This window comes from Asterias rubens, chromosome 6 (genome assembly GCF_902459465.1).
Source record: "Asterias rubens chromosome 6, eAstRub1.3, whole genome shotgun sequence".
Classification (NCBI taxonomy): Eukaryota; Metazoa; Echinodermata; class Asteroidea; order Forcipulatida; family Asteriidae; genus Asterias; species Asterias rubens.
This window is the reverse complement of record NC_047067.1, coordinates 10,291,148-10,318,805: the sequence shown is the minus strand read 5'-3', so window position 1 is coordinate 10,318,805 and position 27,658 is coordinate 10,291,148. Positions and strand designations below refer to the sequence as shown.

Here is a 27,658-nt window from a genome sequence, read left to right as displayed (position 1 = left end):
TAATGACCTCTCCATTTGATTTACAATCGTTCGACACTGAACCTATAACATGGTCCAATAAATTGTGTTTGGTATTAATTATAATGGTATAAATCTTTTATTTTATTTTTTTTTATAATTGAACCGTGAACAACGTGTCAGTAATTGGTCTTATGACCTTAGCTCATTGAATACAGCTGTTCCGGCTGTTGAAATGAAATGTCGGGTAATTCAATGTGACAGAATAAGAAACCATTTCCTGCACCGAACTATTTTTTTGACGAATGAATGAAACGGGTAGGAATGTGTAATTGTTCACAGTGTCCCATATGTGGATAATTTAATCGTAATTCAATCAGGGTTATACAATTGTTCAAACGGCAATGCCACATTTTTTTATTGAATGGTGATGAACACTAAACATTTTACCAGTGAAGGTGAATTCAATTAAATCAAATTAAATTCAACATTTTTCTGCTTTTCTCAAAACATAATGCGTAGGTAAGCAAACTAATAAGCATATACGATAAAGGGAAAATAGATAATCTATGAAGAACAAAATAAAGAAAGTATGAGGCTGTAATTTTAAGGTCACCTGGAAGTGGTATTTTTTCAAAATAAAGCTTTTGTCACTAATATATGTGTTTTAATGAGTGGCATGTGAGTAAACAGTTAACTAAGGTTTTAAAAAATCAGTTCTTATGTTATTTACAAATTTAAGAGTAGACCCCGATCCGAGAGGGCGCTGTTCGTGACGTCAATCGAGGCAGACTTTGCCTGTAATGCGTAGAGTAAACACAATTGCAAAGTACATGTACGGACCAAGTCGTGAGTTTGTACGTTTCAAAACAAATTTTTTTGTGTGTTTTTTTTTTCCGGCAATGCCGACCAGGTGTATTGCTGCTGAATGCAGAAAAACACTTTTTGAGATGTACCAACTCACGACTTGGACGTACATGTACTTTGCACGTGTGTTTACTATACGCATTGCAGGCAAAGTCTGCCTCGATTGACGTCACAAAAGGGGTAGGCGGAGTCAGCCCCCCAAACAACTTTATATATTTTTTAATCATATAAATCGTGACAAACAATTACTAAAAAAATTGTTTTATTGTTCGTAAGCATATACTCTTATGTTTGAAAGAAAAGAAAAAAAATCTATTTTCAGGTGACTTTAAGCCAATGCTTGTATAGAAGACAGCCAAAATAGACAAACTACAAACAAAGAGACATAAACTAGCAGTGCTAAAGCAAATGGCTGATGACAAAGGAGCTGAACAAACTATAAAAGAGAGATATGTCACACAAATGGTAATGAATGAAGATTCCATACACTTCAATACGAACATGCGAGAGTTCCAGTTAATAGATTTCAGTGTCATTTGTATTGCCATTGATTTTTTTTTCGTAATAATTGTTTTCATTATCTGAACTGGGGTATAATTGTTTTCGTCACTCTCCTTATTAAAATCTTTCATGCGAGCCATACTGACCTGTTTATGGTAAACGTATGGTTTATACAATAGTTTCCCCCACCGATGTCGCACCGTATTATTTTGGGGACTTTAGGTGACCGTTTCAAGCATAGATCCATTATTTAGCAATAGCCTAAAATAGTTATGACGTCCACTACTTTGGTTTAAAAGGATATAGGCCTACCTAATACAAGAATGCTGTAAAATTGTTAATTTTTGAAGCCTTCTTATGCCTTAGTAAGCACTTACGTGTTACTAGTTCGTTCTTAGCGAGTTGCGTCATATTCACGAAGCACTCGTAACTTCAATCGAGTGCGTAAGTCCTTACTAGTGCTACGTGGGGTGTTTTCGGCTTCGTAGCGTTTTCTTAAACCCTTTTCAACATTCCTGGCCAATATTTACTTTATGTCTATTACAACAACTTTTAATATGTTCTACAATCCTTGCGACTTTTTCTCAAACTTTCTCAAAATTTTTGAGAATTTACTAACCTATTTTTTCTCACTTTTTAGTAAATTTTTCGTGATTTTGTTATTTTAATTATTTATGTTTATTTATTTAGTTAATAGTAATAATAATAGTGGCCATGTATAATGCGCGGGTATCCATCTAAATATGCTCATCGCGCAGTGACACAGTAAACGGGAAAAAACGGTTATGAAGTCCTCATCAGATGAGGCTTTAGGGAAGTTTTGAACAAAGCTATTGATGGAGAAAGTTCCAGCAAGTCGTTCCATAATGAAGGAGCAGCAGAAGTAATTGATCTCTTACCCCATGATGTTTTGGCCAGGGGTTTCCTTAAAAGATGTTTGTTGTTAGATCGCATATAGACTGGCGGTTGGAAGTATGGGGTTGGAGTCCTTCTGAGAGAAATGGTGATAAAGTGCCTTTTGATATGAGCGATAGACATACACAAGGATCTTGAAGATGATTCTATCCTTAATGGGTAGCCAATGTAGATCTTGTAGGATAGGTGTGATATGTGACTCTAGTGTTGGACCGGGTTACAATTCTGACGGCAATATTTTGAAGGCGAGACAAGCGGTAAATTTATTATGCAGTCCATAGAGGAGATAGTTTCCCATGTCAAGTCGGGAGGTTACAAAGGTGCGAACGAGTTGCTCTGTAGTATTTACTTCGTTTACTTTATTTACTTCGTTTATTTACTTCGTTTATTTATTTATTTTATAATTTTAGTTTAGGGGTAACCAACTACATTTTGTATTGCATGTTTGCGTCGTGTGAAAGCTTGCGAAATCTCTGAATGTCATCACATTCGTGATGAACCAATTTGGTAGTTCTGAGGACTTTTCTGAGGACTTTTCTCCGCGATTTGCCCAGGTGTCGGCCTTTCTCTTCAGCGTTACAACATCTGAAATTTGTTATTAAGCACCTACCAATTCAATGCAACAAGGTCAACTATCTTCACTGTCTCAGCAGGCGAGAAACTTCGCCTTCCAATGATTCCCCTTTGCCTCCTCGCGTTGCGGGACAACGGTCTTCCTCCTTACTTTAGTCTGGCTCTCCATGTTTGCAGGGTGACAAATGTCTTCTAAATGACCGTAGCCAGTCCAGTCACAGTATAAATACTCGTTCTGGACAATGAGATCACGCTCCAGTGAATTACATAACAAATCCATGACTGTTCAGCTTAAAGCGCGTTCCCGCTTAAAAAGGCGTTACGAGGTTTAGTAAGTAACGCGGTAGTAAAGCGATACGAATGCTTCCTAAATAACACGTAAGGGCTTACTAAAGTCTTACTAACGTCTTACTTAGAGCCACGTAAGTGACCGATTTACGAGGGCTTCATGAATAAGGCCCCTGAATCTTAATATATATTCTCAACGCTCTTATCATTCAACTTTAAATGTTGGAGGAAAACATAAGAGAATTATTCCAGGAAAAAAACACAGTCAAGTAGGGACTAAAAAAAAAACCCAATCCATATAGTGTCCCAGTGAGATTCGAACCGGGTCCCAGGGGTGGAAGGCAAGGAAAGACATCACTACACCAACCTGACCTTTAAGTGTGTCAGGAGAAACTACCACAACCAATTCGTTTTATTGCCGGGGGGTGGATATGTTGGTAACCACTCCTAAAATTAATGGCAATAACAAATTACTTACTTGGTTAGTGGTACAGCAGCTTTCGATAGTATCAAGCATTTTAAGATTAATTTCACGTCGAAGTAGTGTGCTTATATGGGAGGAAATGTCTCCCTTTTTTTATTTTACGAAAGTTGGAAATTCACAAACGTTTCACAGGTTGTGTATTCCAATTACGAATTATTCTCACCCTGCGTGGTAAAAATTCGCTCTAGATTTTTGGCGATATCTCAGAAACGCCAACACCTTTTGGATTGAAACTTTCATAGTTTAGTATTTATGTGTAGGCCGATATATAACACATTTATATAGGACTCTTAAAACAATTGAACGGTTCCCAAAACCAAAGACGTTCGTCTCCTTTAAACGTTCACAGCGTGGAGTCTATTTAATCGTATGCATTCAGTTTAAATAAACAGCGAACAAGAAGGCAATACGCCAAACGAAATTAGGAGATTTAAGACTGAATAGGGGCTTTCATTTTGACGCATGTGGTGGCGCATGGACAACGGTGTTTTAAAGGTGTTCCCACACGTGAGAGGCTGATTGTCATGTGCAGGTACTTGATGTGTGTGGCAGATAATCCTGTTTGAAAAGCTCGCCTTCTCCGTGAACATGAATAACATACCGGGATGAAACATTACAGTATACCCCCCCCCCCCCCAAGGTCCCATCTCAGATGGAGGGAAAACTCACAAAAGACCCCCACTGCATTCTCGCAACATCCACTCTAGCAAATTCTTTCTCCGGGGTAACTTGAGAACAGCTTTAGCTGTAATGAGAATAGACTTGGATCGTTTCGCATCTCATGTAAGATGACCAAGATTTTGGCCCAGTAGAAGCATCCCAGGCTCGGGATCTCTCAAGGGTGCTTGTGATGTACGCTGATTGAGAGAGAAGGAGAGAGGAAGAGAGATTCCGCTTGTCAATCTCTTTCGTCTCCATGACAACTGTTAGAGACGAGAGCTCCTTAGCAACATGGGGGTCACAGGTCAAGAAAGGCCTTCAGGTGTGTTTTGGTTGTCAATATATTTTCGTCTCAAATGACAGTTATTAGTGAGATGAAGTTGCTTGGCAGGCTCCACGGTGGATGTTCTCAGTATTAAAGGGGAGTATACAATGAAGTGTTTCTTTTTTTAGGAAAATGTATTCATTTAAACATCTTCAGTTAATACTCATTGCCTTATGAAATTTGAAATAGTTGCTCACATGAGTAACTACGCTGTTATATTTCTTGCACTGCACCATAAACAATTTGATACAAAGAATATTTGTGTATACTGTCATCCAAACTACTATAGTAGTTTTGCACTCTGGGGGCACTGGACACCTTTGGTAATTGTCAAAGACCAGTATTCTCACTTGGTATATCCCGATATGCATTTAAAAAAAAATCTGCGGGCTCAACTGTTCATAGAAGTCGCAAGAAAATAATGAAAGAAAAAACACCCTTGTTGCCCAAATTTGTGTGCTTTCAGATGCCTAAAAAGGCTTCAAGCCTGAAGGTTTTTAATATTTTATGAGAAAAACCTTTCTCGAAAACTACGTTACTTCAGAGGGAGCCGTTTCTCACAATGTTTTATACTATCAACAGCTCTCCATTGCTTGTTAATACCAAGTTTAATAGTTATTATGATAACAATTATTTTGAGTAATTACCAATAGTGTCCAGTGCCTTTAAAGCTGCTGTAAATTTTGTACCGTTTCCATGGCGACCGGAGACGAGTGCTCCGCAAGGCATACAAAACACAGAAGAGGCCTAAAACTGCTGCGGGATGCGCATCGTGAGTTTTACTATTTCAACCATGAAATTATTTCTGCAGAGAGCACGATTCTGAAAAAAAGAAGGCGATTTTGCCCTACTGGGCGAAACATTATATTCGTCTAGGAGCTAGCATATGTGATGTTTTATTTTAAGTTTATTTTACAGTTCTTCGGGGGTTTGGTTTGGTGGACAGTGTGGATTTAATTTAAAGGACATAAAAGTACAGGAATGCAACGGTGCAGCCTGTATTAGTTCACAAAGTAAAATCAAACTCCACAATTTTGAACAGTTTATTGGTGTGGATCATTATGTTCTACTTTCAAAGCACCCAAATCTGAATGTTATACACTGTAAAAATCACGACAGATAGTTAAGTTTCGGCTTAAATTTGTACCAAATGCGTTTTGTTTTATTTGTTACTTTTTTTCATTTCCGTCCAAATCAGACTGTGATAAAAATGATGCAAGTAAATAGACACGGTGTAAACCGTCGGTATGCAAGGGATTACTAGGTGTGGAGATATAAACCTGTTTTCTGGTTACGGAAAGTATTCCATCTGCGTTTTCAATCCCCAAAGGCTCAATAACAAAATCTTCCGCTTATAGTGTGCGGTGATTGAGTAAATGTTTTTGGAAGTACGGAAAGTCTAATATATGGCTGGCACAGGCCCACGTAGTGGACGATATGTGAGATGTGTATTTACACGCTGTGAACACACTAGGTCTGACACATTAGCTGCAGCGTAATGTACAGTACGATACCCTAAATGTATAACCCTGTGTAGTCCACACCTCTAGTAGCCCGATACCTAAGTGAAGCCATGTATCTAAATGTAGTCGCCCCCCCCCCAATTACCTAATGTAGCCCAGGCCTTAACTTAGCACTATTTAGCCCCAGCCTAAAAGTGATTTTAACTCTGTATATAAACGTAGTCTATGGGCTATGTTTATGTATACTGGGCTAGGGTTACATTTAGGCCCGAGCTACACATGGTTACATTGTATGGTATAGGAACGGTCTCTGTGGGGTGCTGCAGAGAATTTGCTTTTGATTTTATTCACCCTCCTTGCAGGGATTTTATTATGGAAGACTGTTGACCCAACTACATTAATGGCAAATGTCATACTTGAATATTTCAACCGGATGAACATCACTTTTTCGATGTGATGAGTTTTTGTTTGCATTTTGAAGAGGTTGACTTAAAGGCACTGGGCACTATTGGTAGTTACTGAAAGAAACTGTTAGCATGAAAACTTACTTGGTAACAAGCAATGGAGAGCTGTTGACAGTATACAACTTTGTGAGAAACGGCCCCCTCTGAAGTAACGAAGTTTTTGAGAAAGAAGTAATTTTCCACTAAAATAGTTGAATTTGATTTCTAGACCTCAGAATTAAGCATTTAAAAGCACACAACTTCGTGTAACAATCTTTCCTTATCATCTCGCAATTACCACTAGTGTCCATGGTCTTTAATGGTAAATGTCATACTCAAACATTTCAACCGGATGAACATCACTTTTTCCATGCGAGGAATTTTTGTTTGCATTTTTGTTTGCATAAACCAGTGTTTAAAACATCAATGGCAATTCCATTTAATTATCGTTTGGCTTGAATAAAAAACAGTCCCGAGACAAAAACACAATTATTTGTTCTTGCCCTATTTGTTGTAGTCCTTCAGATAAAAAACCTGACCTGATTTCACAAATAAATCAAGTTTGTCTAATGGTGAGTTTCACAATCTGTTGTGACGTCAGCATTTCACTTTGCATTAAAGATTCATTGCCTAGCTCTTTATTGTGATCTTTAATAGCTCTTTGTGAAATCAGCTCCATGAATTACTCAGGTATACTGGCAGTAAAACCAAGGGTCGAGTTCCATCTCAAATTTACAAGACCATACACTGCAAAATAATTTGAACACAACACGCAGACAGTTGGCCAGACGCTCTCGCACAATAACGTCTGTAACAAACCTCTCGACAAAATAACTTGATTTGCATTCGGTGAATGTCTTCTTCGCAGGGGCATGACATCCTTAAAGACACTGGACACGTTTGGTAGTAATGTCAAATAACAATATGCTCACTTGGTGTAGGCCCTGCATACAATAACAAGCCCGTGAAAATTTAGGCTCAAGTGGTTATCGAACTTGCAAGAAAGATGAAAGAAAAACACACCCTTTTTGCATTACTTTGTGTGATTTCAGATGCATAATAAAAGGCTTTGCCCAGCTGAAGTCTTTAAATATTTGAGTGAGAAATAATAACCTCTTTCTCCAATACTATGCTTCTACAGTGGAAGCCGTTTCTCTTGCTCGTTACCTCGTAAGTTGTTATGCTAACAAATATTTTGAGTATACCAATAGTGTCCAGTGCCTTTAAATGAATTCATACACATAAGCTGCTTTCCATTCCACACTTGCATGTTCTTATACATGAAACCGCGTGGCAGATGTTCAGAAATATGATCTTCCTAAAGTCCTCAAGAAAAAGCTTAACTCGTCTCGGCCATGAAATTTTAAACCCAATACCTCTCCAGAAAATCGAATTTACAACATGGCATGTACTTATTTATATTTAGAATTAAACGTCTGCGATTATCAAAGCATAAATTAAATTCTGTCAACTTTGCTAATGTACTTTACGTGTCTATGATAGACTCTGTAAAAGGTGTGGGGGAGTAGAGATTCCCCAAGCATGCAATTTCAAGGTCATCGTATAAGATTAGATTTGCCGCGCCGTGCCGTAATTGGCGCGCTATGACTGGGTTCTTAAAGGCACACGTTGCCTCGAAGTAACACGGTTATTCTCATACGTCGTGAACTAACACGGCACGCCATTTTATGGAGTCAAATTTTTGACTCCAACAAATTGGCCGACCGAGATAGATCGTAAAATAAAAGGAAAACAACGCAAGTTCGAGGCGTATTTTATATGGATTACTGTGTTCTACTTTTAAAACATCTTTCTAACCAGATTGAATTCGTAACAAACTGTTTCAAATGCTTTTCGTGGACCAACTCGACCGATCTAAGGCGATCCCTTTAACGTTCAGGGTTGATTTCGGTTGGAAGTGTTGGGGAGGCTTTGACTGGCTTTCAAAACGTGTTTAATTGTGTGTGCCAGTAGTTTCGTGGTCGATGACGTTTTTAACCGTAATTTTATTGGCAGTGCGGGGGAAAGTCTTTTAGAGAAATTTAATTAGAGAAATACATCATTTGGCAGATGCATAAAGTACGGTCATATTTTCGGGAAAGATTTGACACAAAAATTTGACCAGTTCATTTTGTTCGACCCCGCAGCGTCTTTCTCTAAGGCTTAAAACAAAAACACATTGTCAATATTAAGATAAACGTATCCAGGCATGTGATTTCGTTGGATTTTTCTTTTTACCGATTTTCCTCTTAAATTCTCCTTGAGCCATTTATTTTTGTTTTGAAAGAAGCAAAGCAATCACCCAAAATAAAAGTCCATCGTGTCCAAACCTCGTTTCGTATTTCTGATGATCACATAATCTCTAAACCTCCTGAATTGTAACACAATCCATTTTTTTCCAGGACTATTTACTCACATTCGTAAATTCTCATCCCTGCACATAAACCAACCATCACGCCAACGTTTTTACTTTCAAGGCATTCGGTACACATCCTACTTATTTTATTTTGGCAAAACAAACCAATCAACTCGACTATAAACCTAAAGGTGTACGACTGACTACACCCTTTGATTCTGCACGGCTTCAATTTCAGAGCAATTGCTTGCCACGGTATCAAGTTTCCACAGAAAGTAAGCTCTCAAGATTACAAATAATTCAGATGCAGATGTTTTTAATAATTTGCAGATTTTCTTTCACCACACACAGCCCATGTTTTCATTTTAGTTGGCACGACTTGAACAAAAATGACCCGTGCGGACGTGAACATGTTTTGTCATGCAGAACTAATACGTCAGAGTTTAATAACAGCACACTGTTCTCAGCCGGTGATCTTTTTCATATTTTTTTTCATTATTTAAAAGGAACGGAAAAAATCCCTTCGCACTGGCAAAATAGTCTGATCCCCTTTGTGATTAAGTATTCATTCTCGATGTTTGCACATAGGGTGAGTGACAATATTGGGGTGGAGGTTTGTTTGCATTACAAGAATATTTACCAAATTTTAAAGGTCGGGTTTTTTGAGAAATCGCCGGAACTCTGGAGCGCCGGAAGAATACTCCGTAATAATTGGAAAACACATTCTAAGAAACGTTATGACATAAACGTTTGTCAGATTCGAATTTGGGGAGACACAAACTGATACCGTGTACATTTCCCATAACCACTTTACTTCGAAGTGAAAAGGTTCAAAGAAATCTTTAAAAAGCTACTGTACTTGTTAACCAATATTAATAAGGTTTTATTGTCACCAATAAAAAACGTTTCCAAAATGTATATTAAGAGGCGGCATATGGAGTCTGGTCTTATGGACATTTTAACATGGTGTTGCCATCTTGATTTCTCCCCAGTCGAATAATGTAACTATTAAATGAGGCTGAACGAGCAGATAGTCTGGTTCCTTTTTTTTTTAAACCGGGAACAGCGCCGCTCTGTGGCTGCACGAGAGCCTGTTTTTATTGGGTCTTACTTTCTAAATCAATTGAAAATCCCTACATTGATAACCCAATTAAAGAATATTTGTATTCAAAGATGTTGCGAATGCAATGCAGTCTCAGTGCAAAACGAACCGCTGAAGCCACACAAGTATAAACCAGTCAGCCTTCTTGAAAGACTGCATTTGACCTAAGTTAAGGACCTTAAAGTTAGATATTAAAATTTAATTGATACCACTTTTACCGGTCTTATCAGAATGAAGTTGTTAAAAGGTTGTAGGTTTGGTGTGACCTTCTGTGTAATTCATGATGCACATTCTGTTTCAAATGCAAACAAATTTGTGATTTTGAACCTCGAGTGTGTATTAATATTGTATAGGACAGCGGCAGAGTCGAGGGCACTTAAACACATGTGAATATTGAGGCTTAAGTACGTTATGCGTCAGAGTTTATACAACGTGCCGAAGTCGAAGCCACTCAAACCGTCAACTGCTTTAATATAATAATATTACTGTCCGTGTATCACCCCCAACACACAGGAAAGATAATTACAAAATACCTTCAGCTGAATGCTGTAAGAATCTAATCTCCAGCCCACACATACCAGACACACACACACAGAGGGAGAAATGTTGTCTTAGTGTAGGTAGGAAACGTCGGTGAAAACCGTCTTGAAAATGCGGGCTTTTTTTCTTCGAAAAATCGAAGAACCGAACGATATCGCCCGCAGCGAAATCAGAGGCGCCTGCATAATGGCGGGCAGCATTAATACACGCTTGCATCCGTCCAATTTAACTGGTATATTGATTGTGTGTATGTGAAACGATTCGGCATAGGCAAAGTGCTACGACCTAAACTACCACGGTAAAACGCCATGATTTTCCAGGCAGTTGAGTATTACTCTCACGGCGAATTCCCTCCTTCCCCTCCTTCTTTTTGTTCGTTTTCAAATAATTTCTATTTTTTTTCTCGTAAAAAATGTAGACCTCGGTTGGTTTAACGGGTCTTGCCATGTTAAGTTTGTAATTGATTCATAAACAGTTAAGTGAAGACTCTGCCTGTAAAAGAAAAACTTACAGGAATTTGAGATTGTTTTGAGCGTGGTGTGTGCCAAATGAGCTGGACGAGTCGCCAGTAAAGCGTGCAATGAAGTCCAAATTGACTGGAAACGCAAGTCGAGATGTCTTAAACATGCGTTGCATTGATGAGTCAATTATTATACCGTAACAAATCAGTCAAAGACGGCAAGGTGCTGCGTTGCGCCTAATGGTGGCTACATTGCTTGATAAATGCACAACTAAATCAATACATTTCGAGTCAGTCACTAGACGACAATACTTATTCTAGTCATTGTAAAATCAGTTGTCAGTTTGGCCGGGTTCGAACCCACAACCTTGTGATTGCAAGTCTTACCACTGGAACACGGTGACATTTGAATACTGGCATATAGGGTTGTAACTTGGGAAAAATATGACAACATGGCTATTGCATTTACTGGAAACACAGTCATGGTGGTAAACTATTGAGAGTCATAGGTTTGTAAGTCTCAAAAAAATCAATGACCATAAAAACGTTCTTGGTGAGAAGACTGCAGCTGTCGATGGTAAACAAAATTGAAAAGGGATTCTATTTAAAGTGATATGGTTTGGATAATTTGTCACCTTAAACCGTTTCTCAGATTTCTTTGGGTTGGTGTCCATTCGAGAATGCTTCGACCAGCAATTGTAGTTGGTACCCGCTGTCACATTCCTATTATGTGGATGGACTCGATGTTTTTGTGAAAATACCATGACAATGTTTTGCTGTTTTCAAGTAAACACTGTATTCAGCTGAAAACTGCAAATGGGACTTTATTGTACCTTCCAGTTGATCATGTTGCTTTAACTAACATTATACTTTGACAAACATATTCATGTCCCTATCTTTAAAGGTTACTGATTCACAATTATAGCCCTCTATTGATGTTGTCTCAAAAAGAAGAAAAAAAAAATCATCAAGAACCGAGCTCCAAAATAATGGCAGAAAAGATTTCCTTGTGCCTTATTGTGTTTATTGATGGTCGATACTTTGATAGAATATACCAAGGCTATGTGCAAACAAGTGGAATAGTCTTTATGTACAGTTGCACATGTAACAAAATACTCACCAGTCTGCGTCCAATCGCTCATTGCCAATCTTGGATCGAATGTTCAACCGACGGCTAATGTATGTATGTTTCTTTTATTTTTATGTTCTCTGTCATGACGTGGTGCCTAAAAGCTTTGCCACACAACTTTTTCAGGCAAATTTGAGGCAAACAATATTGCTACGGCACTTCGGTGGCACAAGAGTAATTTTTCCAACAATGTCCTATGCATTACAAAGAAAAATATGTGACGTTCAAATAGGAATGGATTATCTTCTTAGAGATTTCCTGGAACTGGTTGGTTGCTTGTAAATTGCCCCGTGTAACATGGCCCTTAATAGATTAAAATATACTACGGAGGCCTGTAAATGACTCTACAAACATGTAAATTGCCCCGTGTAACATGGCCCTTAATAGATTAAAATATACTATGGAGCCCTGTAAATGACTCTACAAACATGTAACGCTGTGTCATCAAAACAAAGCAATTTCGGCATCGATTGTGACGGTTGGCTGGAAATTAATTGATGAAAAAAAACCGAGTTTTGCAGTGATTTGACCATAAGTCCAAGCCGCAAAGCCGCAGATTTTGTTAAAAAATGTCTGCCAAAACGTGAGTTGTCTAAGCGAGGGATGTTGGACACTTGGTGGCGCTGTTGGTCAAACTTAAATCCCCATTTCATCACAGAAACTACCATTGCCCCAATACATGTACTAGCTTGGGGTCTAGTTGTGATACGCTTGTTAATGTTTTCTCAATCTTTTGTTCTATGCGTTTGTAGAAAACTGAGCTGCCGGTTGCGGCCATCGCTACCTATGATTTGCTTTAACAACCCGCGTGGTCACATTTCTCATTAGGGAGGTTTACTGCACGTAAATGTCAGGAAATTGTGTTGTTAGACCTCACGTTTTTAGAAAGTTCCAATTTTTCACGTCAGGTACGTACGTGCAGACGTCACATCACGTGAGCCAAAATTAAGCCCAAAGTAGACGTCACCTAGAAACAACACCATTTTTTGACGTTCCCGTTCACGTGTTTGCTCACCTCCTAACGTGCAGCTAAACCTCATTTTAAAACAATGAACAAAATAGATGTGAACTTTTGTTTGTAATCATTAATCACCAGACCCTTTTGTCGACGCCTACAAATAACAGCCGTTGTGTTCATACACATTGCAGAATCCTGAACTGGGTAAAATCGAAATGTCCTCGACGACCGGACATGCATCACTGTGAAGAAGAAATGCTATACCTCTGTCCAAATCCCCAATTGTTTCTCTATTTGCCTCCCGGTTCGTGTGTATTCCTCGAGCCCCCAGTAGAGCTTGCAATCAATCGCGTAGTCCCCAGGGGCGAGAATAAATTGCCCTCTGGCACGGGCACGAGGATCGGAGGCAAGTCCGTCATGCCTAAACGTGTTGCGTTCGTACGCTATCGATCTCAATTCTGATGCACAGCTCGGTCATGCTCGTGTCATAAAGAACACGCCGTCGCATATCGGTCACGGTTTTTTCGTAACATTATTCAATAAAGGCGGGAAACGAGATACGACAGAAGTTGCGGGTGGTGTAAGACTATCTCGCCATATAGGTGGGGATATGCGACAGTTAATGGTCTAACAAAATGGAAATGGTATTTTCACTGAGGTCTGCACTCAAATTTGCAAGGCTCGATATCTGCCAAATGCTTCGACAGCCATAACTCGCAACTGCTCTATAAAGTGACTCACAGGACAATATTAATTTATATTACAACTTTATTATGAAATCGGTAGTAGAATAAAGCAAGTTAGTTCTCTAATGAACAAACTATACCTGGCAAGTAGATACACACATGGTGTTACCGCAAACCAAATATACATTGATACCTCAACATGCAATGCCTCAAATCCTATGCCTCAAGATCACAATGAACTGCACAAATTTGAAAGATTCGCTTTCACTAAAGGAAAAACATAATGTTACTCAGTCACAAAACCACGTTTAGAGAAGGCATTACATGTAAAACAGTTCTGAAGAGAATCTCATATTTTATGAAAGACGTTATTGTACGATTTTTATCAACTTTTGGTGAATGAATAAAATCAACTCGATTGTTATGTCACAATTCGGTTTTGGGCAGAATCTACGATCGGTGCAAAATTTTAACATTCCCTTCTGGACGGCAACCAAGATATGCCCAAAAAGATCAGGTTTGCCTTGTTAATTTGCCTTTGTACTCTCTATAGAGAAAACAGTTGCCCATCAGGGGAAGGGGGCATTCAAAATCACGGGGTTGCATAATTTATAAATGGTTTGGTGTGGTACACCGCGAGTTCATGTCAAGGTCCAAATGTTGATTAGCAAATCAGCTGTTTATCCACAATGATTCCTAACTTTGATTTAATCAATAAATTCACAAAATATGAACTGCAATCTTTCTCGCACGCTATTGAAGAATCCAGTTGGTGTTTCGTGTTCGCGCGAAATCTTGTGGCGCCAACGAAATGGCGCGAAAACATTTACTGAAGCATCTCTCTGGCGTCGTCTGCTAAACGGGTGAATTGTACAATGTGTCCTAATGGAATAAGCAATTACTGTACTCTACCTAACGAGCGAATGTTTAGTGTTGGATTTCTTTAGTCTTAATTCATTTATGAACTGCCGAACTTGGTGAAATTAGTCAGTTTGATTTGAATTATGGCGGGGGGAAAGCGCACGGCGTGAGTACACTCACCAACTACGATTACCAGAAATTGAATTTAGGGGAAAATGACGCATGGTCTCAAAAGCTTGAAGCAAAATGGATGAGATCTGAAGAGGCACCAAACATCCTGTGAGTTAATAACATCTGGCGTGTAATTGATTTTATATGGAGATATTAATGTGTAATGTAATGATGGAACATTGATTGCCTTTAGGCATGTATTACATGCTATCCAATTATTGTGTTTGGAAAGTTTGATTAATTGTGTATTAAGTTTGTGTGTATTTAGGTACAAACGCCTTTACCGCCAGTCTCATGAATACTAATGGAGATTTTCCTGGGTCTGACACATTGGATGCCAGTTTTTTCTTGTTCACTTTTGTCTGGACCGGAAATTTGTAAATGTACACTGTGTACTTAAAGTCACCTGGAAGTGGTATTTTTTCAAAATAAAGCTTTTGTCACTAATATATGTGTTTTGATGAGTGGAATGTGAATAAACAGTTAACTTAGGTTTTAAAAAAATCAGTTTTTATGTTATTTACAAATTTAAGAGTAGACCCCGACCCGAGAGGGCGCTGTTCGCGACGTCAATCGAGGCAGACTTTGCCTGTAATGCGTAGAGTAAACACAATTGCAAAGTACATGTACGGACCCAGTCGTGAGTTTGTAAGTTTCAACAACAAAAAAATTGTTTTTTTCCGGCAATGCCGACCAGGTGTATTGCTGCTGAATGCAGAAAAAACACTTTTTGAAATGTACCAACTCACGACTTGGACGTACATGTACTTTGCACGTGTGTTTACTATACGCATGGCAAAGTCTGCCTCGATTGACGTCACAAAAGGGGTAGGCGGAGTCAGCCCCCAAACAACTTTATATATCAAACAATTACTAAAAAAATTGTTTTATTGTTCGTAAGCATATACTCTTATGTTTGAAATAAAAAAAAAATTATTTCCAGGTGACTTTAATTATTATGTCTGAAGATTTTAAAATAACTAAATAAATGAACCAATAAAAGGCAACTGTAATGCTCCTATTCAATTTAAAGGGCCTTTCAAGGCGCATGCAGAGGAAACAAAGATTAACAATAGATAACAGCAATACTATATGAAGTAAAGGGTGCATCTTGAAATGATGAGTTTGACAATTAATGTAAAAGTGTGCACATCAGAAATATTAGAGATATGTTGAGGATGTTCGTTCCAGATTTTAACCGCATTAACGGGTCAAATATAGATCGTTTAAATTTAATTCAAGGCAAAAACCAAGGCCTATATAACTTCAACTGAAGAATTAAGAAAAAGTGTTGTCATGAATGCCTTTAAAGACACAGGACACTATTGGTAATTGTCAAAGACTAGCCTTCACATTTGGTGTATCTCAACATATTATGCATGAAATAACAAACCTGTGAAAATTTGAGCTCAATCGGTCGTCGAAGTTGCGAGATATTAATGAAAGAAAACAAAAACACCCTTGTCATACCATGGTCACACGAAGTTGTGTGCTTTCAGATGCTTGATTTCGAGACCTCAAATTCTAAATCTGAGGTCTCGAAGTCAAATCCGTAGAAAGATACTTCTTTCTCGAAAACTACGTCACTTTAGAGGGAGCTGTTTCTCACAATGTTTTATACTATCAACCTCTCCCCATTACTCGTAATCAAGAAAACGAAATCATGTGCGCGCGAAATGAAATTGAATGCATCATAAGTAGCTACAAAGAAACGCTATAGTTTGATTGAATTTGGGAAACCTGGTTGAATTCGAATGTGTGTTAGTGAATCTAAATGAACTTTTGCTGAAATCGACCAGAAAAACATGAATATTTGTTGTTATTTACAGCAAGCAACCGTAAGAAGTATACCATTTTGGTTGAGTGGTTCGGCAAGATCTTTTACACAACACTGGTTTTGAAAGAAGCAAATTAGGCTAATAGACCCGAGGGGGCATGTGAAAAGACTTTTATAAGGCCATGTCACACGATACATATTTTTCAGGAAACTTGGAGCCAAATGCAAAGGGGATATACCGAGAGCGCATTCATTCTTCTAACAGTGTCGTGATTTAGTTTAAAGAGGCACGTTACCTTGGATCGGGCGAGTTGATCTATGGAAACGTTTAAACCTGTTCGTTATAAAATGCATATGGTTCAAAAGATGTTTTTAAAAGTAAAATGATCCAATTAGCTCCAAATTGCACGGCTTTCCTTTTACGCCGTTAACTAACACGATACGCACTTTTGTGGAGTCGTGTATATTTTCAATATTTAGCATTTTGCTCTTCTGTATACTAATGGGACTTTATTTAATAGTGGGGCGCATTCTTGGTCGGTCGCATGTCCAGTATGACATCTTGAATGGTTACGAAAGTAAAATCAATGGCAAGTTAATGAACGACACGTGACGCGTGTGCCACCAATCAAAATGACAAGACTCTATGTGCGCGGTATGTAAAACATAAATTGTAGCCTTGTAGCCACGTCACCGTATAAGTGGCATCTTTCCATGATTCTTTATGTCGGCTTGAGTCACGTTTCGTCAAATTATTGGCCACACCTGGAGATGTGAAGTGTTAGTCGCACCCCCCCATCTCTCTCTCTTTCTCTCTCTCTCTCTCTCTTTACAATCAAATCAAGCTGTCAGATGTACTTAGAGTTTAAACACACAACATTACTCAAATCAATGCCATCCGAGGATAAATGAGATGTCCGATGGAAATTGCTCGGTTATTGGAGGGTATGTAATGTTCGTAACGTGAGAACAGTATACTGTTCTCACGTTACGAACATTACAAATATTGACAATTTGCTGTAGGCTTCTAGGTCTAGAATGAAATTTATCGCGTTTTGTTACTTCGATTATTTGCGGTGTTTTCAGCTCCAAATTTAACTATTTCGTCGCGTAATTTTACTTTTTAAAAATGGCCGAAGTTGTACACTTTGTTTCATAATTTCCACACTTATTTAGTTCAAGTGTTATACAAGATAACGGCTGAACAAATCTCCTCCCCCAGACAAGGCTAAAAGCCACTCCCTGTGTAAGGGGCTACAAGAGGAAAATGCAAGATGGAAATTACCCAGCAGGGAGCTGAAGGATAGGAATTGATGTTCGTCTTAAAACAGTCTAGATTGTAGGATGGGAGGGAAACATGCATCAGACAATGAAATCCAAAGAGATACATCACATGCAATTAAAAGCTGTTGGGATGTCTCTGTGTGTTACATCTCAGTAAAGCAAGTTATGCCTACGTGTGAGAAGAAGCAGGAAGTCTTCACACCATTAGTTGATAGAAATCGGACAGTGCAATCTTCATAAACCATCAGAGTTGATGTTTTCTGCCATTGCGCTGTGCACATATCGTGCCGGCAGGAAGTCCTGGGTCTCCGTCTGTAAACATGTGATGCCACAAGTTACATTGTCTTTAATATTAATCAAAGGACTGGGGCCAAGTTTATTTTTCTACGTTACGAATTGACTTGTCCTACAAACGTCGTGTCATCACATGAATCGTTGTTGAGTATTGAAGAACCCCCTCTGACTCCACCAATATATTTGTATATAAATAAAGTCTAGACGCCAAAAGAAAAGAAATATGTCAGAGCGAAATGTCAAATTAATCATCGACGGATGCTGTTCTTGAATGAAGAAACGCCAGTGAGCCAAGAAGTACCTCTTGTCGTGACTTGATTCGTCACACCATCTTAAAGGGTCGTTACTCAACAAACAATAGTTGGTTTCTCAGGGGAAATTTCACAGCTATAGCCTGTGAACAAAACTCATTGAAATATAGGTGTCCATACACGTCTTGTAGAGGTATGGGGGTATTGCTGCTTGATTTCTTACCATCAAGTATTCTTGGTAGAAAACTAACATTTAACTTAACAAGTTGTATGAACAGTTAAGGGATGTGAGCGAATGGTTATTATGATTTTGATTGCGCGGCAACACGCGTTTAGACCGTTATCATGGTGCGGCCATCTTGATTTTCTCCCGTTCAAATCAATGTAACAAAAACGAGGATGGAATGGCAAATAGTCTGGTTCCTTTTTGCTCGATGAATGTTAGCATCCATTAATGTTGTTGGGTACAGTGAACACGACCAAGATGGTGGAACATATTTCTTGAGGATGACACTTTCAGACAACTCGGTAAACCAATACGGTATAGGTTTGCACCTTATGGGAACGGCGGACACTCTGGTTTCGGGAATTTAAGTCGCCCTTGGAAAAAAGAGGCTGAAGCTGGCGTGTAGGAAAACACACATGGTGGTAACATTCAGTTAATTAGGAATTAATCATCAGAGTTCTTGCGAAGTCAGTGTGATAGAAAAGTAATATGATGACGTACGATACAGCTGAATCTATTAGCACAAAGTGTGTTTTGAAGCTGACACTAAAACTCCAGGTCACCTTTCAAGCAGCATCATGGTGGCGACATTTTGTTATTCCGCGTTCAGAGCATTGAAATCTAAACCGAGGCTGAAGGTAAGCCAAAATTTAACGAAAAAAAAAAAACAGTTGGGGTTTTAAGAATCATTATCCAAAGCACACTACATAGTGTTAAAACCTGCTGGGTTTTTAAACCATTGCTTCTCTCAATAAGACACTCATTTTCGGTTCTGCTAGTCGGCTAGAACTTTGAACTCGATGTTCAATAACTAGTGATATCCTACAGAATGTATACAGCTTTTTCACTTTAGCTTTTACGTACAGATCAGCTCTCTCGAACGTGATAAAGCATCAATAATGAATGGTGGACAATATTGCAAGATGGAGATGCAAATAAGTGCCGTAAGGTATAAAATGCACACGTCAGGATCCTCACGAGGTTGTTTGGGTACCGGGTATGATATTCATTGGACTTCCGCGAAGAAATATTTATTGAAAACAGCATTTCCGTGACTATTCCCCCTACAGTCTAATGGGCTAAAGATTTGCTTCCGAAAGTTTGGGAATTCTATAATAAACAAAATGGAGGTTGTTTTTTAAGACAACAAAGTGGATTTCTTGACCGGATCTCATTTACAATGAAACCACTCTCGTAGGGATCGGGTAAAGAGTCCAGGCGGTAAAACGAAAAAAAAACGTGGGTGGTGTGACTTTATTAGTTGAAGTGTCCCTCAAAGCACGGGAGGCTTGTGAAAATGACGTACAAAACAGACATTGACGCAGACATTTTCTTTCTTGATTTAATAACCGACAAACACAGTTTAGCAAAAAAGAGCAATCCAGTGACTCTGGTATCGGTCGTCTGCACGTGTTAAGTAATTTCAAGACACGCAAGACAAGTTCTCAAAGAACACTATCTACCCAGCAAGTAGATATACATTCACGGCGTTACCGTACCGCCCACACCAATTTTTTATTTCAGTCAGCAGTGCTTCAAATCCCATTTTGAAGACATGTTATTTGGCCTCGGGTAAATTTGACTTGGGACCCTCAAGCCCAATAGTGTCCACCGTACTTCAGATTGGTTGCACTTGGGACTTTGGCTTTTCCGTTCTTCATAGACTAAAGCTCGTCTCTAAATGAAAAGTTTATGTTATAAGAAATGCATTTGAAAGAAGAAATTTACGACCTTTTGTAAACATTTTACACGAACCTATGCCAGCTTTACTGCCAGAAGAAGTGGCACATTTGATCGTGCATGCAGCAGATACGCATGCGTGTGACGTCATGGTCAACGCACATAGGAATGTTGCATTCAAAGACAACAACAATAATGTTAAATCTCTAGCGGCAAACTGTGGTTTATAAGCGGATGGGTAGCCGAAGAGATGGTACTCACCACACATACTTGAATGACCTAAACTAGGACTTCGGCTATGCCGAATGCAACGATGGAAAAAAGCGGGAGCTGCTAATTAAAAAAAAAAAAAAAAAAAAAAAAAAAAAACAGGCTCTTGAATAATCAGCGGCATCGATGGAAACAGGGCTGAAGCTGCTAGGTATGTCGGTTAAGCAGGCCCGCTAGGCGCGGCATAGGAAAAAACTCAGAATATTACTTTGACCACCACCCCTCGGGAAAACTTTTTGGGGCTACGACTTTGCCTGGGTATGAGAACTAGCATTACAGGTTCGCCGTAGCTGCCAAATATACATGTATATACATTTATACACACGATACACCAATCAATTACAGTCCATGCGTGAAGTAAAAGTCCCCCCACGCTGATCCGTAGCGCGAACGGCCGAGGGGACTCCTCTCTCTAATTAACGGGGGTATGTAAACGAGTTATCGCGCTGGGTTCGCCCCACGGCTCTCCTTCCACGCTCCCCTCACTTCCGTTTTAAGTCTGCTTAAACGAAGCAAAATTCCGGCAATTTTATTATTGGAGACCGTGTTTAATAAGGCTGTTTCTTGCGGAGATGTTTAAGTAATGACGAGCCAGGACATTGTGCATAGCGAATAGAGTTCATCGCACTGGTGATGGCAACATGAGCCTATGTAACATGGAGTGTATTATGCATATTGTGGCCATTTTTGTAAGCAAATAGGTGTTGAGCCCTGGCGCTGAAATATAATAACCAAATTAGACAATAGTTATTTTCAACAAATTAATTTGCGTAATTTACTAAGAATGTTTGTTATATTGTCGTATCCTGTACAGTTACATTAGACGAAACAAATGCCGTTTGTGTACGACCTTATGCATGACGTACTAGTTTTTTAGTTTAGTGATGTTGAAGTGTATATTAATTTTGTACAAAAAGGTTGTTGAAGTCTTATCATGGAGTTCGAGTATATTAGTTACTTTGCGTCCATCACTATACGTATACAACATGTTTTCCACTAAATGACAAATATTGAACAAAAGGTATCCGTCTCTTTTCTCAAAATCGTCGGTCACAGACCCGTTAGTCCTCTCTCAAGTATCACATTAAACAATACCTCCATATGCCCAGTGTCAAGTGCTCGCAACCTCGGAGTTCTGTTTGATACCCATCTTTCACTTAACAATCATGTCAGCAATGTTTGTCGTGCTGCTTCGTTTGCTCTTCATAGAATTGGCTCCATCAGACAATATCTGGATGTGAAATCTACTGAAAATTTGGTTCATTCCTTTGTAATGTGCCGCATAGATACCTGCAATATAGCCTTCTTTACGGACTACCGGTCACTCAGATTGCCAGATTACAACGCATACAAAATTCAGCGGCCAGACTTGTCACCAGAACTCGCACTCGCGAATCCATCACACCCATTCTTAAGGATCTACATTGGCTACCAATACGGGCTAGAATTGATTTTAAAGTTTTGGTTCTGACTTATCAATGTATCCATGGTATTGCCCCTGTTTATCTTCAAAGCTTAGTTCAGGAGTACAAAACAACCAGGAATCTGCGATCTTCAAATAAATCCCTTCTGACCCCCCCCCCCCCCGCTCTTTCCAATATGCAGCAGTTCAGTTATGGAACAGTCTTCCAGAGGTTGTCAAACAGGCTGAGACATCAGAACAATTCAAAACCCGGTTGAAAACATATCTGTTTACTTTGTACAATAATTGTTGATTTCCTTTTACAGCGCATAGGGACCTCACGGTGATATGCGCTATATAAGAATGGTTTTATTATTATTATATTATTATAATATGTTTAAGGCGTTTGCAGATACGAATGATGTGGTATACCAAACTTGTGTCAGTCTGGCGACCGGTGGGTCATAATCTATTGAGTAAATCATTATTTTAATCATTTACAAACATATTTTCATGTCATTGTTTTACTCATTTCTCAAAACTATAGCACCTCAGTAAGTAATATTTGAAGGGAAGCTTCCCTCTATCATTATCTTCAAACCCTGTAAGTTTGATGTTACTCTATGGACATTTTGAAAAAGTAACCGAATCCTTTAAGCTCTCATTTTTTTTTTACAAAGCCTCTAAGGCTTTCAACCACTGGGCACCTTGGTGTTATAGACCTAGTAAAGTTGGGCATGCGATTTTCGTAGTGCACAGAATAGCCTTTACTGCACTTCCGAGAGCTGGTGTGCACGCATATTAAGCCTGCTATACCAACCAAGGTAAAATGTTAGTATCTTCATGACGTCAGACTGCAAGTGATACTAAACTGTACACTTCATGTACGATGTTTAATGCATCCCAAGACAAATCATAGTTCCATAGCTGGAACTATATGAAATCAAAATGTCTTCACGGTCGACTGGTTTCTAAAACATTATAAGCATGCTGTTACCCTTTAACTGTATTAGAGATCGAGTAGAAAATCCTTGTTTAAACGGCGCCCTCATAAGTTCGTGCATGTTGCGGATAGTCCTATTTCACAATTCAATTAGCCTATAATGTAATATCCTATGGTGCAACGCTGCTTTAGCGGCACTGGTCTCCATAATCTTTGTTCACCCCCGTTAATTTATGAGGAGCTGATTCCATCTGGGGAATGCATAACTCCCCTGCATCTTTAAATTGGTCGGAGCTCATGTTATATTATACCTTTGCCGATCGGTCACCGTGTCATGTGTCCTTATAACCTTTACGGACAGGTCTTCCCTTCATTTGATTACCTAGTGGCGATCGTGCCTAGCATTACTACACATCAATTAGAGGGAGATGGGGTTATACCACATGCGACTCGACCATTCCATTATGGGCCGGCCCTCGTAATCTATTGGCAGGTGTGCGTGGAGACGGACTCGCTCTCGATAAAAATCAAGACGTAAAATGAATTACATTTACAACTACCCCCCCCCCTCCATCCTCCTCCTCCTCCTCCTCCTCAATTCTATACACGACGTGATTTAGTGGGATCGTGTTGGAAGGCTTGTGACAAGGTCAGTCTGTGATTAAATCATGTCGCTTTCGGCGTGTTAAGCAACATGATTAGTTTTCCTTCAACTCTGGAAAAGGGAAATATTTATATCAACGAGTAGTATAAAGGTAGATTAATGTATAGGTTTATAACGATACGTTATGACAACCTGATCAATGAGTTTCATTGTGGGTGTTTATTGTGGTGGGATTTTAAATTTTTACTTATGTATTTCCAATTACAAGACCGTCTACTGAAAGGTAAAAACAACGCCGTGTAGACGGACGAAACAAACAAATGCTATATTTTAAATACTTCTATCATGCGGACATCCTGTAACTGACCTAAGTTTGTGGTTAAGTAATGATGAAGAAACAAAGTATCAAAAATGCGTATAAAATAAAAGAAAATGCCTACTCACACAACGAGGGTTAAAGCAAAATATGTTTTAGGTAAAATTATCTATAAAAATATTTTGTTATGTCATTGTCAAGAAGGTAAAAGAGTGAACACCACTCGTTTTATCCCCCTTACCACTCTTGCAAGAGCCATATGACGGACAACTATTTTCAGAGTAAAAGACGGGTACCTTAATCTGATTAGAGTGAAGTTAGTTTCAAGTTCACTCAGAAAGAGGGACACAGATTGACATTCACTTTCTAAAGAGCAAAACTGATACCATTCAAGCATGAGAGTGAAATTTTCACTCTTTTACATGAGAAAGTTGCCACTTCATCCGTATCTGCATAGAAAATTGTTCGATCCAATCCTCATTACAATACTTGGGTTAAAAATGTATGAAGTTCAATCAAATTCTACTGGTTTATTCTGCAGCTGAAACAATGGAGTGCTTCTCCTGCCCAGCTACTTCCAGAAACGACGACGAATGCAGACAGAACGGTTATGTAGATCAATGCACCGTTGGATACCACACGTGCTTCACACAAATCAAATACGAAGGTAAGATGTGAAAATTGGCGGTTAAAATGCAGGAGGGTCGACACATTGCCCGCATTTCTCTTGAGATTAAGGGAAGAGGAATACGGGGGTAGGAAGTAAGGGAAAAGAAGAGTCTTTTCAGAGATAAATAGGAGTGAGGCTCACGCATTTTGGGCTCTGTCTCACGCTCACACGCACAGCAACCATTTTCTCACGCATTGGGGCCAGACCGGGAAAATAATAAAAATTAACGACATGCATTGCCAAATCGCGCTCGTGTGTACAAAAAAGCAATCTACAATGTTTGCACAATCTACAGATTGCACGCAGTTTATCAGAATCATCATTGTGTACAAACTTTGTACAAACAGAGCGCAAATTTGCAGATTGCGCACGCTTTTGCTCTTCCACCAGGTTCAGCTAAAATTTGGCAGAGCGCAAAATGCTTATTGCGCACAAGTTTACCCGATTCGTTTAGCAAATTCGTTAAATGCGCTCCACTAGCGGAGGATTTTGGACATCATTTTTAGTCGATTTTTTTAAAAGTTTGGTAGGAAATAATCTGACACAATCGTACCTCCACATTAACCATCAACATCTCCTGTGTAACTCATGTGAGTTTTAATTATTCTGAAGAGGTTGTTGATGCATTTTGGAACACTTTGTTTGTCCACAATTAAATAAAAAAAAAAGAAGAAGTTGGGTGGCGATTTCGAAAGGCCTCTGGACTTGGCATCTCTGTATGATTGTGTTGACCGGATGTTGATTTGCATATTCATTTTGGCAGGTGGCAGCCACTACAGACCGAAAACAGTCACCAGGAGTTGCGTTGACGACACTTTTTGTTCGGAGGAGCAAAAAACTTACAACAATGGCAAATGCGACGTCAGTAACGAGGACTATATATGCGTGTGGTGTTGCCACGAAAACAACTGCAACATGCTGTCGTCTGCGCACAGACAAAACGCCAGCCCTCTTTTATTATTTGGCGGGGTTGTCATGGTAACGTATCTGTCGTCTGGTATTCTTTGGCACTGGATGCGTTGCGGATATGGAAGATGTAATTGGCGGTGACTTTTTATGTGAAATGAGAACTTTGGCAACTGTGCGAACATCTTGCTATGCTACCACAGGAATACTTGACTGTCGCCAATGGATCTAGGGCACTGGGAAGTGGATACGGAGTGAGGTGTAGGTCCTACTTGCCTTTGTGAAGCTACCGTACGACCTGCCTGCGTACGTGGAACAAAATTGCTACGGAAAAGTTTGGTATCTCGTTTGGGCGCGTACGTACGTGCATAAAGTTATGCAGGCCAACCAACGGTACAACATGCCACCGTAGATGATGCTATTAGCTAGCACGCAAATAAACACAGTTTTTACTTCCATCACCCAACTACCAAGAACGACAGTTTCAACTAATAGTCGTTACCTTGTATTTCGCTTTGCTGGCAAACTTAACAAGAAATAGCAGTTGTGTTTCCGGCTTGCTTCGAATGGTACATCGAATCACGCACTCCATCTATTTCCCCGTTTTCGGAGTCATCGTGCTGCAACCTCGTTCCCAATGTTGTATGATTTCACCACACAATTTCCCCACAAAAAGTCGTACACGGGATGTATGAACACGGTGCGCAGGATGGTCTTGTTGGTCAATATATTCATCGGCCATTTGGAAAAACATGATCACTGGTAACCATGATGGACGCCAGTGTGTAAATGATTCGGCTAATGCAATGTTCATAGCCTTTGCAGCTGTGCTGGTCTTATTAACTTTGATCGCAGAGTCATTTACCATTTCACATTCTGTTTAATAGTTTTACTTCATAAAATTGCGTCCAACAGATCAAGCCTGTAGATCCGTCTAAACACAAATTGTCGACGTTTCGACCCGTACATTCTGAATGTCTTCATCCACAGCAGACAATAAAATGCGCCACCTGCACATCATAGAGATCTATTAGTGTAGATATGTGTTTCTTACATGCATGGACGCGTAAGTTACGTCACTATGATGTAATTTGTAAATGTCGTCATCAACAGAAAATTTTGGAATTTTCTAATGAGAATTCACCTAACATCACAAGGTCGGACGTCCATTTCAACAAGGGGAGAGCTATACACTTTGAGAATTTGACTCCATGGAAACAGGGAGCTCATGATACGTCTTATTCTTAGACTCCCTGGTGAGATGTGAAATAAGTAGTCAAGAATTCCCAACGGCTATAGCCCATTGCGAGCAACGTTGATATGGACATGACGTTTGGCGAATATAGCTATACTTCAAAGGCTGGCAAATTACTGCCTTATGGTCAAAATAAAATCTCACTTGCTTTGGTTATTAAAAAAAAAAAATTATTTCGTTTCAGTCACAGAGTGCAGCAATTTTAAAATGTTGTTGTAAGCTGTGGTTTTCTAATGTATTAAAGGTACGCAACCACATTGCAAATCAAGTATTCAATTTCACACAAAAATGTGGTTCTCAGTGCGCTTTCACGTTGAACAATATTCGGTGCTTCGTTTTTGTTTTACAGTTTTTTCTTCTTCTGGTAATCCAATCGAATCAAGTATTTATAGCCGAGGATAGCGAAGGACGAATACAGAGCATTTTAATTAGCCATTACCGTGAAAATGCTATTACATTCAGGCATGCATACAGGGACTATTGCTTTGGAAACGCCATCGAGTGTTGTGCAATACAGACCTTTATTTTGCAACGCCACAACCCGGGTTTTGGCCAACCGAGGTTAAAAACTAACGAAAGCAGTAAATGCAAAACCAAAACAGATAATGTTACACAAACTGTTTAAGTTGTTGGAAACCAATCATAAGAGGTATTACTTAATTGAAAGTTTACAGGAAATGTTGAATTTGGGTAAAACACCAGGGTCCAATTTCATAGAGCTGCTAGCACAGAAATTTGCTTAGCATGAAATTTCTGCCTCGATAAAAACAGGATTACCAACCAAATCTCCACATGATTTTCAGGATGAGCAAACATCAGCCGAATACCTGAAACAAGCAATATGCAACAAATTTAAATTTGGTTGGTAATCCTGTTTTTATCGAGGCAGAAATTTCATGCTAAGCAAATTTCTGTGCTAGCAGCTCTATGAAATCGGGCCCTGAACTGTGCCAACCAGCCCGGTGTGTTTATCAAAAAGGAAAGGTCCAGGCAGCAACGCATACAACGCGGTTGCGTCACGCCAGCATCAAAACACAAAC

The 27,658-nt window shown here is 39.2% G+C and overlaps 1 protein-coding gene across 1 annotated transcript in view; it reads left to right on the top strand.

Moving 5' to 3' along the window:
* The window catches only part of LOC117291949, a 32,385-nt gene extending 5,204 nt beyond the window's left edge, over positions 1-27,181 (top strand). The window contains exons 2-3 of the mRNA XM_033773970.1: positions 24,329-24,454; positions 25,221-27,181. Coding sequence (XP_033629861.1) covers positions 24,329-24,454; positions 25,221-25,507 — 413 coding nt within the window. The 3' untranslated portion in view covers positions 25,508-27,181. The remainder of the gene's footprint in view (positions 1-24,328; positions 24,455-25,220) is intronic.
* Positions 27,182-27,658: the final 477 nt, after the last annotated feature.